Consider the following 12,441-nt stretch of genomic DNA (forward strand, 5'->3'; position numbering starts at 1 on the left):
GGGGCGGCATAAAATCTAATAAATTATTTATTTATTTATTTGTTTATTTGTTTATTTGTTTATTTGTTTATTATTATTATTATTGTTGTTGTTGTTATTATTATCGTATTACAAAAATCTGTTGGACCTTTTTAACTGTTGATTAATGTTTTTATATTATAATCTTAAAATTGGTCTCAATCCTAACCATAAATAGGTTTAGATCTGATCATATTGATATTAAGGATATAATTGTTTTGGTACAAGTGCTGCCTTTGATGTTTGAGTGCTATGCTAAGGACCTGCACTGGAAGAAATGTAATAAAGTTAAATCAAATTAAGTCAGGTTTATTTTATTTTAATTTATACTTAAAATTATATAGTTAAACTATTTCTCTTTAGTGGTATATTTAATTATTTTTCTCATTACATGATGTCTTGAGATTTCAGGCTATCTACCTCTAATTTACATTATTCTACTTGTATAAATTGTGCTATCTATCTCCTCAGAAAACAGTTTTATATACTAGAATGGAAAGGGGAAAATGAATGAATGAATGAATGAATGAATGATTGAATGAATGAATGATACACACACACACACACACACTTAACATACAGATATATATAAATACCACTGTATACCTAACATGACAGATTTGAAATGATACCCCAGAATTTTTTTCCATCATACAACAGTCAGTTATGCTGGATACAAGATCTAGATGACTACTAGATTGCAGCAAAGTGATTGAAGTGATAGCAGCAACAAACTGCCTTTGCAATGTAGTCATTTCCACTTTTATAATGAAGACCTAGTGGTTCTAATTAAGCATAGTGGAAAAGATACTATACTAGATACTACTAGAATTTGAACTCATTTTAAGAGCTAAATTTTCTATATTATTTGCAGGAAAGTTGTAATGGAGCTTTTTTCCCCCCCTGGTCCTATTAGGTATCTTCAGATCTTCCCATAGTGAGTGGTGAAATGATTTTGAAGGTAGAACCTGGGGATACAGCTGCCTATACTCTGAATATATCTCCACAGAAACGTGGAAATTTTAATGGTATGTTTAAAATGTAACCTAGTGTCATATTACTGTTCAACTACAGGATAATTACAAGGTGATTAACAAGGAATGCTAACCATTCATTAAATTATTTGATCTCTAATTCTTCCATTTTTCAAAGAATCAATTACAAACGTTTTTATTTTTTTATGTTTTAAAGACCATTAAATATAATTATCTGGAACATGTTTCCCAGAGTTTAGTAAAACTATTTTTATTTTATTTTTTAAAAACCAGACTATTCTCTCATCTGATTTGTTGTTTTTCATTACAGTAGGTTGAACTTGGTTTCTGTCATTTTAGTCTCTTGTGATTCAATTATTTCATTTGTAGACAGTTGTTTCTATGCTACATTTGTCACAATGGTTCTTAGCACTAAAGAGGGTAACTGTTTTTAAAGAAAATAGCAACGTTCCTGGTGACTTGCAATATCTGTAGAAAAAGCCATTGCTTATGTTCGGAGGTTCTCATGATTTCCTTACCATAATGTCAGTTATATGGGACAAAATTGATCAAGCTTATCGAAATACTGTATATCTAATCTTTAAAGTTATTTCATAATGCTTCACCATACTTTGAAACATTGACTAAGGTTGATTACTCAAAAGAAAGAAATGTTTAGTTTACTATTTGTGTAATTATCCATTCTGCAAATGGGTGATAACAAACTTCAAAAATGTTGTAATGCTTTATTGGACTTATAGTCTCAGTCAGACATTGGACCATTTTTTAAGATACAACTTTTATGCATGTGAAATTAAGAAATAAAGGGTTGGTTTCCCTGTTTCCAATTCTCTTTCCATTGCAAGCATTATATTCTTCTTCCCTCCTTTTTCACTGAAAGTGCAAAATGAGAAATTGGACTGATGGTTTGTTGCTGTCCCCTTTATGCTTCTGCAAATCTTTTTCTGGGCCCAGAGGGAGGAGTTCCTCTCTCAGAAATATGCCCAGCCAGGTTTCAGATATGGCATCAGCCTCGACCCTAGGGAAGGGGGGGAGGAGTGGCTATTGTAGCCAAGGAGAACCTTCGCCTGCGTAGACTTGTTGCCCCTGAGATTGCGGGTTGTGAGTCCCTCCTTGTGAAGTTGGACTTAGGGGTTCAGGTGGGCTTGTTACTCACGTACCTGCCTCCCAGCTGCGTGTCAACAGCCCTGCCTGTGCTGCTCGAGAAGGTGGCCAGGTTGGCGGTGGAGTTCCCTGGATTCATTGTCCTGGGGGACTTCAATCTGCCATCACTAGGCGGTTCCTCTGGATTAGCACAGGAGTTCATGGCCACCATGACAGCCATGACAGCCATGGACTTGACTCAAGTAGTTCAGGGTCCGACTCACTAGGGGGGATACACACCCGACATGGTATTCCTCTCGGAGCAATTGAGTAATGGTCTGAGACTAAGGGGCTTAGAAGCATTGCCTTTGTCATGGTCAGACCATTTCCTACTGCGGCTTGATTTCCTGGCTCCAATCCTTCCCCGCAGGAAGGCGGAACCAATTAGGAGGTTCCGCCCCAGATGCCTGATGGACCCAGAGGGCTTTCAGAGGGCACTTGGGGTTTTACCAGATTCACTCGTCCATAGCTCGGCAGAATCTCTTGCTGAGGCCTGGAACAAGGCTGCAGCGGAGGCTCTTGATTGAATTGCGCCATTGCGACCTCTCTGTTGCACTAGACCCCATAGAGCTCCATGGTTCAATGAGGAGCTCCGGGAGTTGAAACGGCAGAAGAGACGTCTAGAGAAACGATGGAGGAAGAGTAAGTCCGAATCTGATCGAACACTTGTAAGAGCTTTTATTAAGACCTACAAAGTGGCGCTCAAGGCGGCAAGATGCGTGTACCATGCCGACTTGATTGCATCAACAGAATCCCACCCAGCTGTTCTGTTTAGGGTGACCCGCTCCCTTCTAATTCAGGGGGGAGCTGGGGAGCCCTTGCAGGGTAGTGCCGAGGAATTTAACTCATTTTTCGCTGATAAAGTCACTCGGATCCGGGCGGACCCCGACTCCAATTGGATAACAGAGTCGACTGACAACAAGTCAGTCGAGGTGACTGGGGCTAAACGTCTTTGTCCATCTGTCTGGGAGGAGTTTGACTTGGTGACACCTGATGAAGTGGACAAGGCCATTGGAGCTGTGAGTTCCGTCACCTGTCTACTGGATCCGTGTCCCTCTTGGTTGGTTTCGTCCAGCAGAGAGGTGACATGGAGCTGGGTCCAGGAGATGTCAATGCCTCCTTGGGGAGGGGGTCCTTTCGGGCCCCTTATAAGGAGACACTTGTGCGTCCCCTCCTCAAGAAGCCTTCCCTGGACCCAGCCGTGCTTAATAACTACCATCCAGTCTCCAACCTTCCCTTTATGGGGAAGGATGTTAAGAAGGTGGTGGTGCTCCAACTCCAGTGGTCCTTGGAAGAAGCCGATTATCTAGGTCCTCAACAATCTGGATTCAGGCCTGGGTACACCATGGAAACTGCATTGGTCGTGTTGATGGATGGTCTCTGGTGCGCCTGGAACAGGGGTCCTGGTGCTTCTTGACCTCTCAGCGGCTTTCGATACCATCGACCATGGTATCCTTCTGCGCCGGCTGGAGGGGCTGGGAGTGGGAGGCACTGTTCTCCAGTGGTTCTCCTCCTACCTCTCTGGTCGGTCGCAGTCAGTGTTAGTGGGGGGTCAGAGATTGACTTCTAGGTGTCTCCCTTGTGGGGTGCCACAGGGGTCAGTCCCTTCCCCCCTGCTATTCAATATCTACATGAAACCGCTGGGTGAGATAATCCAAGGGCATGGGGTGAGGTATCATCAATATGCCGATGATACCCAGTTATACATCTCCACCCCATGTCCAGTCAACGAAGCAGTGGAAGTGATGTGCCGTTGCCTGGAGGCTGCTGGGGCCTGAATGGGTGTCAACAAACTCAAACTCAACCCAGACAAGATGGAGTGGCTGTCGGTTTTGCCTCCCAAGGACAATTCCATCTGTCCATCCATCACCCTGGGGGGGGGGGGAAACTACTGATCCCTTCAGAGAGGGTTCGCAACTTGGGCATCCTCGATCCACAGCTGACATTGGAACATCATCTTTTGGCTGTGGTGAGGAGGGCGTTTGCCCAGGTTCGCCTGGTGCACCAGTTGCAGCCCTATTTGGACAGGGAGTCACTGCTCACAGTCGCTCATGCCCTCATCACCTCGAGGTTCAATTACTGCAACGCTCTCTACATGGGGCTACCTTTGAAAAGTGTTCGGAAACTTCAGATCGTGCAGAACGCAGCCATGAGAGCCATTGTGGGGCTTCCTAGATTCACCCATGTTTCTACAACACTCCGTGGCCTGCATTGGCTGCCGATCAGTTTCTGGTCACAATTCAAAGTGTTGGTTTAAAGCCCTACATGGCATTGGAACACATGAATCCCAGCAACCGATAAGGTCTCACAGAGTTGGCCTTCCCCGGGTCCCGTCGACTAAACAATGTCGTTTGGCGGGCCCCAGGGGAAGAGCCCTCTCTGTGGCAGCCCCGGCCCTCTGGAATCAACTCCCCCTGGAGATTAGAACTGCCCCCGCCCTCCTTGTCTTTCGTAAACTACTCAAGACCCACCTATACCACCAGGCATGGGGGAGTTGAGACACCTTTCCCCCAGGCTCTTTATATTTTATGTTTGGTATGTATGTGCTATTTGGTTTTTAAATATGATAGGGTTTTATATGCTTCTTTTTTAATGTTAGATTTGTTTTGCTATAATATTGGTTTTTATTATTGTTGTGAGCCGCCCCAAGTCTTTGGAGAGGGGCAGCATACAAATCTAATAAATAATAATAATAATAATAATAATAATAATAATAATAATAATAATAACAATAATATACTCACTGCAATCAGCGAGGGTAATGATCAATGGAGATATGTCCAATCAATTTTTAATTCACAAATGAGTCCACCAGGGCTGCCCTATGTCTCCACTTATGTTTATTACTGCCCAATAATTTTTTTAAATAAAATTAGTAATAATAAGAATATAAAAGGCATCAAAATTAAAGACCAAGAATACAAAACACAAGCGTCGGTGGACGACATTGTTTTTTTCCTGGAGGACCCCTTTGAATCAGGTCCAGAATTATTAAAGGAACTGGGAAAATTTGGGGAATTCTCAGGTTTGAAAATCAATAGACAAAAAATGAAAATTATGACAAAAAACATAACACAGAAAAAGATAATAGAGTTGGAAAAGATTATGATGCTCCAAACAACCAAAAAACCCAAATTCTTGGGACTTATTCTGACCAATAAATTGTCAACCCTAAAAAAAGATAATTATGACAAATTGGCAAAAGAAACTAAAAGCAATTAGAAAAATGGGGGAAATTACAAATCTCTTTTATGGGAAGGATAGCCACAATAAAAACGAACATTCTTCCACAATTTTTATATTCATTCCAAATGGCTCCAATACATTTAGACCCAAAATACTTTAACGATCTTAATAAAATACTTTCGACATTTATTTGGAATAAAAGAAAACCAAGAATGAAACAAATATATCTACAAGATAGCAAACAAAGAGGAGGCCTAGGCCTGCCTGTCTTCAAACTCTATTATAAAGTGGCCGTGCTAACTTGGATCAAGGACTGGGTTAACTTAACCAATGAAAGAATTTTGACTCTTAAAGGACATGACCTTCAAATGGGCTGGTGTGCCCATTTATGGTCGAATGAATCCAAAAAATAAAACACATTTAATAAACATCTAATTAGAAAATCACTATTGAAAATTTGGCACAATATTAAAAAGAAATATATTAAAATTCCAAGGTGGCTTTCTACAATGGAGGCCTGCCTATATCCAAATTTAATTGATCCAACTAAAACTCTGAGTTATAAGGATATACTATATCCTGATGGCCGCCTAAAACCAAGAGAATTATTAAATTTCCCAAATTTTAAAATGGATTGGTGGACATATACCCAAATTAGCACCAGATATAAAAAAGACACGAAAGAACATGGTATTGAGTTAACACCAAATCCCCTAGATAAAATTCTGACTGGAACAGATGAGAAAAACATTACAAAGTTATATAATTATTTGTTAGAAAAAGAAAACCCAGAAGAAATTGTAAAAGGACCCATGCTTGCATGGGCAAAAAACATTGGACAGAACATACATCTCGCCGAATGGGAAAGAATTTGGATGACAACTAGTAAAATTACACTTTCTACAGCTTATAAAGAAAATTTCTATAAAATATTCTACAGATGGTACCTCCCTCCCTCTAGAATAGCGAAGATCTATCCAAATGCCAACACACGTTTTACTATATGTGGTGGTCTTATCCAAAAGCTAAAACACTTTGGAGAACTTTGCACAAATGGCTCTCAGAAATTACTCAAATAGAAATAGAATTTTCTCTGAAAGCCTTTTTGTTAGGAATTTGGGACAGGAGATATCCTAAGCAAACACTTCATCTAATGACGCACATAATCACTTGCACAAGAATTATGTATGCTCAAAACTAGAAAAGTCAAGAAACCCCGTCAGAAAAGCAAATAATAGGAAAAAAACTATAGGTGCTTGGAGATGGACAAGATGACAAGAGACATCAAAGGCACAAAAGCAGATGAAAAAACAAACTGGGATAAATGGTACAACTGGATTGAGAAGAGAATAATTTAAACAGTTGATGAGAGATCAAAACATATTTAGATAATAACAGATGAAACATACAAATATTAAAGTTTAATAAATTAAATTCATTTTATATCTTTACTGATGAAAGTAACTAACCAAATTTGAAATTGTTGCATATTGATTCAGAAATGGGTTATGACCTGCATATGTTTATGTTTTTTCTTTTTATTATGTTAGAAAATTTAAATAAAGTTTTTTTAAAAAAAGGAAGATCAAGCAGAGGCTAATGGAGTGGGGACACAGACAGCGAGGGGATCCTGTCCTGGCAGTGGCGGCTCCCGGGCGGCCTCGGTACAGCTCTTGGAGCGGTGAGGGGGAGGGCGACTAGCAAGGCGGGCAGGCGGGAAGGTGGCAGCTCCAGGTTCTCCTGTCCATCCAGAAGCCAAAAGTTCCGCCCTTCCCCACACCTGGCTTTAGCCCCTTGTGGGCTTCTGGCAGGTGGGGGGGGCGGGCGATGGATGACCGGGGCTCCCACAGACATATTTTGGCAGCAAGATGGTCTCGCCCGCCGCTTCTTCAGCTTGCCTCTGGCCCCACTTCGTTCGCCTCCACTTCGTCCACCCGCTGCTTTTTTTTTTTTAAAGCCTTAATGTTTTGGAGTTTCCTAATGGGCTTGCATGCATTATTTGCTTTTACATTGATTCCTATGGGAAACATTATTTTATCTTACGAACTTTTCTACTTACGAACCTGGTCACGGAATGAATTAAGTTTGTAAGACAAGATACCACTTTATGTGTATGTATATATGTATGTATGTTATCTTCAGGCTGGTACTTTTGTCCTTGTGCCAGGGCGAGCATAAGGGCAAAAAGCACCAGCCTGAAGATGACGAGTGGGAGCTCGTCAAAACGAAACCCGAATACCAATACCTGTACACACACACACACACACACACACACACACACATTATGAAATATCTTTATATATTTTTTGGAGCATTTGTTTTCTTCCATGGCTTTTTTTCCTTATCCACAGTGTGTTTAACTTCATCCACCATGTATTATTTTCCTTAATTGTATTTCTGTGGAATTTTATATTTTTTCCAAGCAAAGTGTGTGTAATGAGCAGATGACTAACCTTGAATAACTGGAGTAAGAGTAGCAACTAAGATAATGGTCAGATAAAAGAAATTTCAGAATTCAATTTGAATTTTTTTACATTCTTCTGTAATTAAGCACAATATTAGCATTGAAATGAAGATAGCAATTGATCTCATGAAACTGATTCTTTGGTTAATAGAACACCTGGTAACTATTTGCTTAGGTATAATTGTATTTGTTGCTGAAGATAGAGAACAGCAGCAGTATGAACAAAACTATTTACCGGAGGAGCCAGATGGTGTTCAATACTCTCAGAGATCATCAACAGAGAAGCTTGAGGCGAACAAGGCAAACAATGGGGTGAACAATGGTAGGTTTTTTTAAATGGTCATTTTATTAATCTGTTTAAATGTTCTTTCCTCACTCATTTTGCATTGAAATACTTTATCTTTTTATGACAAACCAGATTCTTTTTAAATAATGAGTCCTGAGTCTAAGACAAGTATCTATTTGTTGTGCAGAAAACATTAAGTGGATCCTAAGATCTTCAGAATCCTTAGATCTGGCCTACAGGGCTGCCCTGGAAAAAGCAAAGGATTGGCTCACGGTGCCTCTGCCAGTGAAAACGTGGCCCTCCTAAGCTTTGTTTTTACTGGCAGAAGACTATAGAAGGCCATCGCAGCAGAAAATAGAGCCTGGGGGAAGCTCTGTGCAGCCATCCCGACCTCTGTTCTCACTGGCAGAGGGCTGCAGGAGGCCTTCATGGATGAAAACATGCCCTGGGAGGCCTTGCATGGCCCTCTTGAACTCTGTTTTCACTGGCAGGAGGCTAGCAAAACAAACTAAAAGCAAAACAAAAGGAGAAATGTTTCCCCTTTGCATTTGAGCATCCAAGAGGGGTCAGGAAATAAGAAAGGGAAAGGGGAAAGAAAAAGAAGAAATGGGAAGAGAGCAAAGAAGGAAAAATAAGGAAAGAGGGGAAGGGGGATAAAGAAGAAGGAAGAGGGAAGGAAAAAGAAGGAGGGAGGGAGGGAGGGAAGGAAGGAAGGAAGGAGATTATAATGAGAAAGAGGGAGGATCTGAGAGAAGTCCTTCTTTAGCAACTGGCCACCACAGGTGTACCTAACATGAGTGACATCAAGTTGACCATGCCCACCCTGGCCATGCCCAGCCCTGAGTCAAATACAACCCTGATGCAGCCCTCAATGAAATCAAGTTTGACACCCCTGGGCTAGACAGTACTGGCTCAGTAAGGCTCATAAGAGAGATCTAGGATCCTGTTGGACCATTGTTTAAGTATGAATTAGGAATATGCTGCAGCTAATCAAATAACCAGCAGTCCTGGGCTGCATCAACAGAGGTATAGTATCAAGATCAAAGTAAGGAGTACTGTTCTATACTGTGCTGATGAAACCACAATTATGGCCATCACAAAAAAAAAGCCTAAGCCTTGGAAAGTATGCAGAAAAGAGCAACAAAGATCATAAAGGTTATGGAAGTTAACTCCTATGATAAACGGTTAAAGGAACTAATTATATTTAGCTTAATAAACAGAAGACTGAGGGAAAACATAATAGCAGTCTTCCAATACTTGAATGGCTACTTCAGAGAAGATGTTATTTTCTATAAAATCTGAAGGGCAGGATTAGAAGCAGTGGGTGAAACCTTGTCAGAGATAACTCTAATTTGGAAATAAGGAGGAATTTTCCAACAAAACATTAAGTATTGGAACAGGTTGCTTCTCAGGTTGTGGTTGCTTCATTGATGGAGGTTTTAAAGAAAAGAGTGACCATCTATTTATCCAAGATGATATTAGGATTCGTGCTTTCAACAGGGAGTTGGACTAAAAGACCTCTTCCAACCCTAAGACTGTATGTTTCCAGATTTCTGTGAACCTTCAGTTGAGTTGAGCATGCTGTTATAAATATAAATCGGCTAATTAAATCAAATAAATAATAAATAAGTGTGTGTGTGTGTGTGTGTGTTTGTGTTTGGGAAAAAGGTATTTTGTTGTCTAAGATGTGCAATGTTCATCAGTCAGATAACATATTGATTCTACAGAACATATAGTAGTTTAGCCTATATTCTCCATCTTATGTTCCAGTGTATATAATTTAATTAATACAATGGCTAATCCTGTTATAATCCCAAGAAAATAAATCTATTAAATCATTCTGCTTCTTGGCAGTGTATCTGAAATTCTCGGGATACTTCAAAAAGAGCATAATAATTTAAATACTAAAATGTTAAATGTGTTTGAAGTATTTCAGCCAAAACTCAGGACCTTCCTTCCTTCCTTCCTTCCTTCCTTCCTTCCTTCCTTCCTTCCTTCCTTCCTTCCTTCCTTCCTTCTCAGAATACAAGCCATCATGCTACAAAGTGTGGTTCTCCTTGGAAATACATAGTAAGCCAGCGCAGCCAGAAAAAACTCTGGATGTGGAATGTGCAGTTTTGGTAAGTCAGCTTTCTAAAATAATGTCAAAAAGTGTATTTTATGGTGAACTGTGATTTTACTGATGAGGCAGGATTCCTATTTTCTGACTTCCAGAAATCTCCTTAATTTAGAAGGATGTCAAATTGCAGCTTTGTTTTATGGTGTAAAAAGAAAAGGAAGGAAAATATGCTTGGACAAATGTCTTGGTATTCTTTTATTATACAATTTAAGTCTCATATAATATTTCTTGATGCTGAACTTTTCTTAAACCTCATTATCTAAGACTATAGATGAATTTATTATAGCCTGAAGCTTCATTATCCTTATTGTGGGATAATTCTGTAAAATATTATATTTTCTAATCCATCATGAACTTTTCTAAAAGGAGTTCAGTGAATATTTCTTAAAAAAAACACAAACCCATAGGATTGTGTGTGCTGTCTATACTTTCATAAGGGTATGAAAATATAGACGGAACACACAATCCTATGGTTGAGGATGAAGATTAAAAATCAATGCTCATCCAATTTAGGTGGCTGCTATATTGGTGCAGTAGTTAGAATGGGCGTTGTTATACTTACCTGAATGCCCATTCGCATGTAGGGGAATTGGCCTCCAAAGATGGATTGACACTTATCCATTAGCCAATCAGGACTGAGTCTAAAAATGTATAAATAGCCCCCTCCATCTTACATTCTCTCTCTTCGATGAGGACGAAAGAACAGACTCTGCATGCAGCTTTCAATTCAGTCAGAACAAATTTTATGTATTAACCAAAACCAACACACACAATAATAAATGAACTATACATTTTATGTAATAAACAGAACCAATACTCACGATAAGAAATGATGATAATATATACATAAACTCACAGCCAGCCCAATCCCAAGCAAGGGCAGCACTTGGAGGCTAACTCCCTTATATGAGAATGGACATTTAGGTAAATATAACAACACCCATTCTCCATGGTAGGAGGTATTAGCCTCCAAGGGTGGGAAATGCCAAAGCAGTTGTTTGAACAAGGACCCGATGGCCAAAGTCTGCGGTGAAGGAATCAATTTTGTAATGGCGGATGAAGGGTATGGGTGATGCCTAGGTGGCATCCCTGCAAACCCCTTCTATTGATGCTCAAGCAGACCAAACAGCAGTGGTAGCTGCACTACGCGTGAAGTGGGCAGTAAAACCACCTGGTTGGGGTAATCTCATGAGGTTATAGCACAGGGAAATAACCACTCAAATCCAGCACCCCGACTCCCAATGGAGTTAAAAGACACAAAGAGGGCTTCTGTTCTGTTCCGTGAAACTCAGAAGTTCGAGTCACATATACCTCTAGTGCTCATCATGCATGAAGTGTGTGCCATTTCCTCTCTAAGTCTGTAGAAGGATAGGAAAAGAAACATGGTAAACCTCTTGAGCCCTATGGAAGTGGGAATTTACCTTCAGTGTGAAAGTAGGATCTAATCTAAGGACAACCCTGTTCGGGTGAAAGGTACAGTAATCACCTTGCACCCACAAAGCTGCCAGTTTGGATATGTTGTGAGCCACTCCGAGTCCTCGGAGAGGGGTGGCATACAAATCTAAATAATAATAATAATGATGATGATGATGATGATGATGATGATGATGATGATAATAATAATAATAATAATAATAATCATCATCATCATCATCATGGACTGAGGTTATAAATACAAGAAATATTACCTTATAGGTCAGGTGGCAAAGTGAGGCACAGTCCAAGGGCTTGAATGGCCCTCTGATCATGGAATCCAAGACTTTGGACAGATCCCATGTGGGGAACTTGTGGACAACTGGAGGACATAAGCTAGTAACCCTTTTGAGAAATGTTTGCACCAAGGGATGGGCAGCAAGGGAATCTACCATAGAAAAGGCAGCTAATTGCCGGGGTTGGGTATTAGGGGAAAGGCCTTCAGCTAGACCCTGATGGAGGAATTGGCTTATACAGTAATACCTCATGATACGAACTTAATTGGTGCAAGGAGGAGGTTCGTAAGACGAAAGGTTCGTAAGACGAAACATTGTTTCCCATAGGAAACAATGTAAAGTCAATTAATCCGTGCAACCAAAAAAACCCCCGCAAAAAAACGGCTTTCGGCGACTGCTGGGAAGCCGCACGGCTGTTTTAAAAGGTGACAGCCGGCCTGGGGGGCTTGCCAGCACCCCCCTGAACCCCGAACCCGGGTTCGGGGGGTGCTGGGAAGCCCCCCAGGCCGGCTGCGACCTTT

General features: G+C 40.5%; 1 protein-coding gene across 1 annotated transcript in view; it reads left to right on the plus strand.

Annotated features, from left to right (window-relative positions):
* The window catches only part of CFAP47 (cilia and flagella associated protein 47), a 1,022,460-nt gene that overhangs the window by 591,245 nt on the left and 418,774 nt on the right, over nt 1-12,441 (plus strand). Inside the window, exons 50-52 of the mRNA XM_070750589.1 lie at nt 935-1,046; nt 7,982-8,128; nt 10,115-10,212. Coding sequence (XP_070606690.1) covers nt 935-1,046; nt 7,982-8,128; nt 10,115-10,212 — 357 coding nt within the window. The remainder of the gene's footprint in view (nt 1-934; nt 1,047-7,981; nt 8,129-10,114; nt 10,213-12,441) is intronic.

The sequence above is a fragment of the Erythrolamprus reginae genome, chromosome 4 (assembly GCF_031021105.1).
Source record: "Erythrolamprus reginae isolate rEryReg1 chromosome 4, rEryReg1.hap1, whole genome shotgun sequence".
NCBI lineage: Eukaryota > Metazoa > Chordata > Lepidosauria > Squamata > Dipsadidae > Erythrolamprus > Erythrolamprus reginae.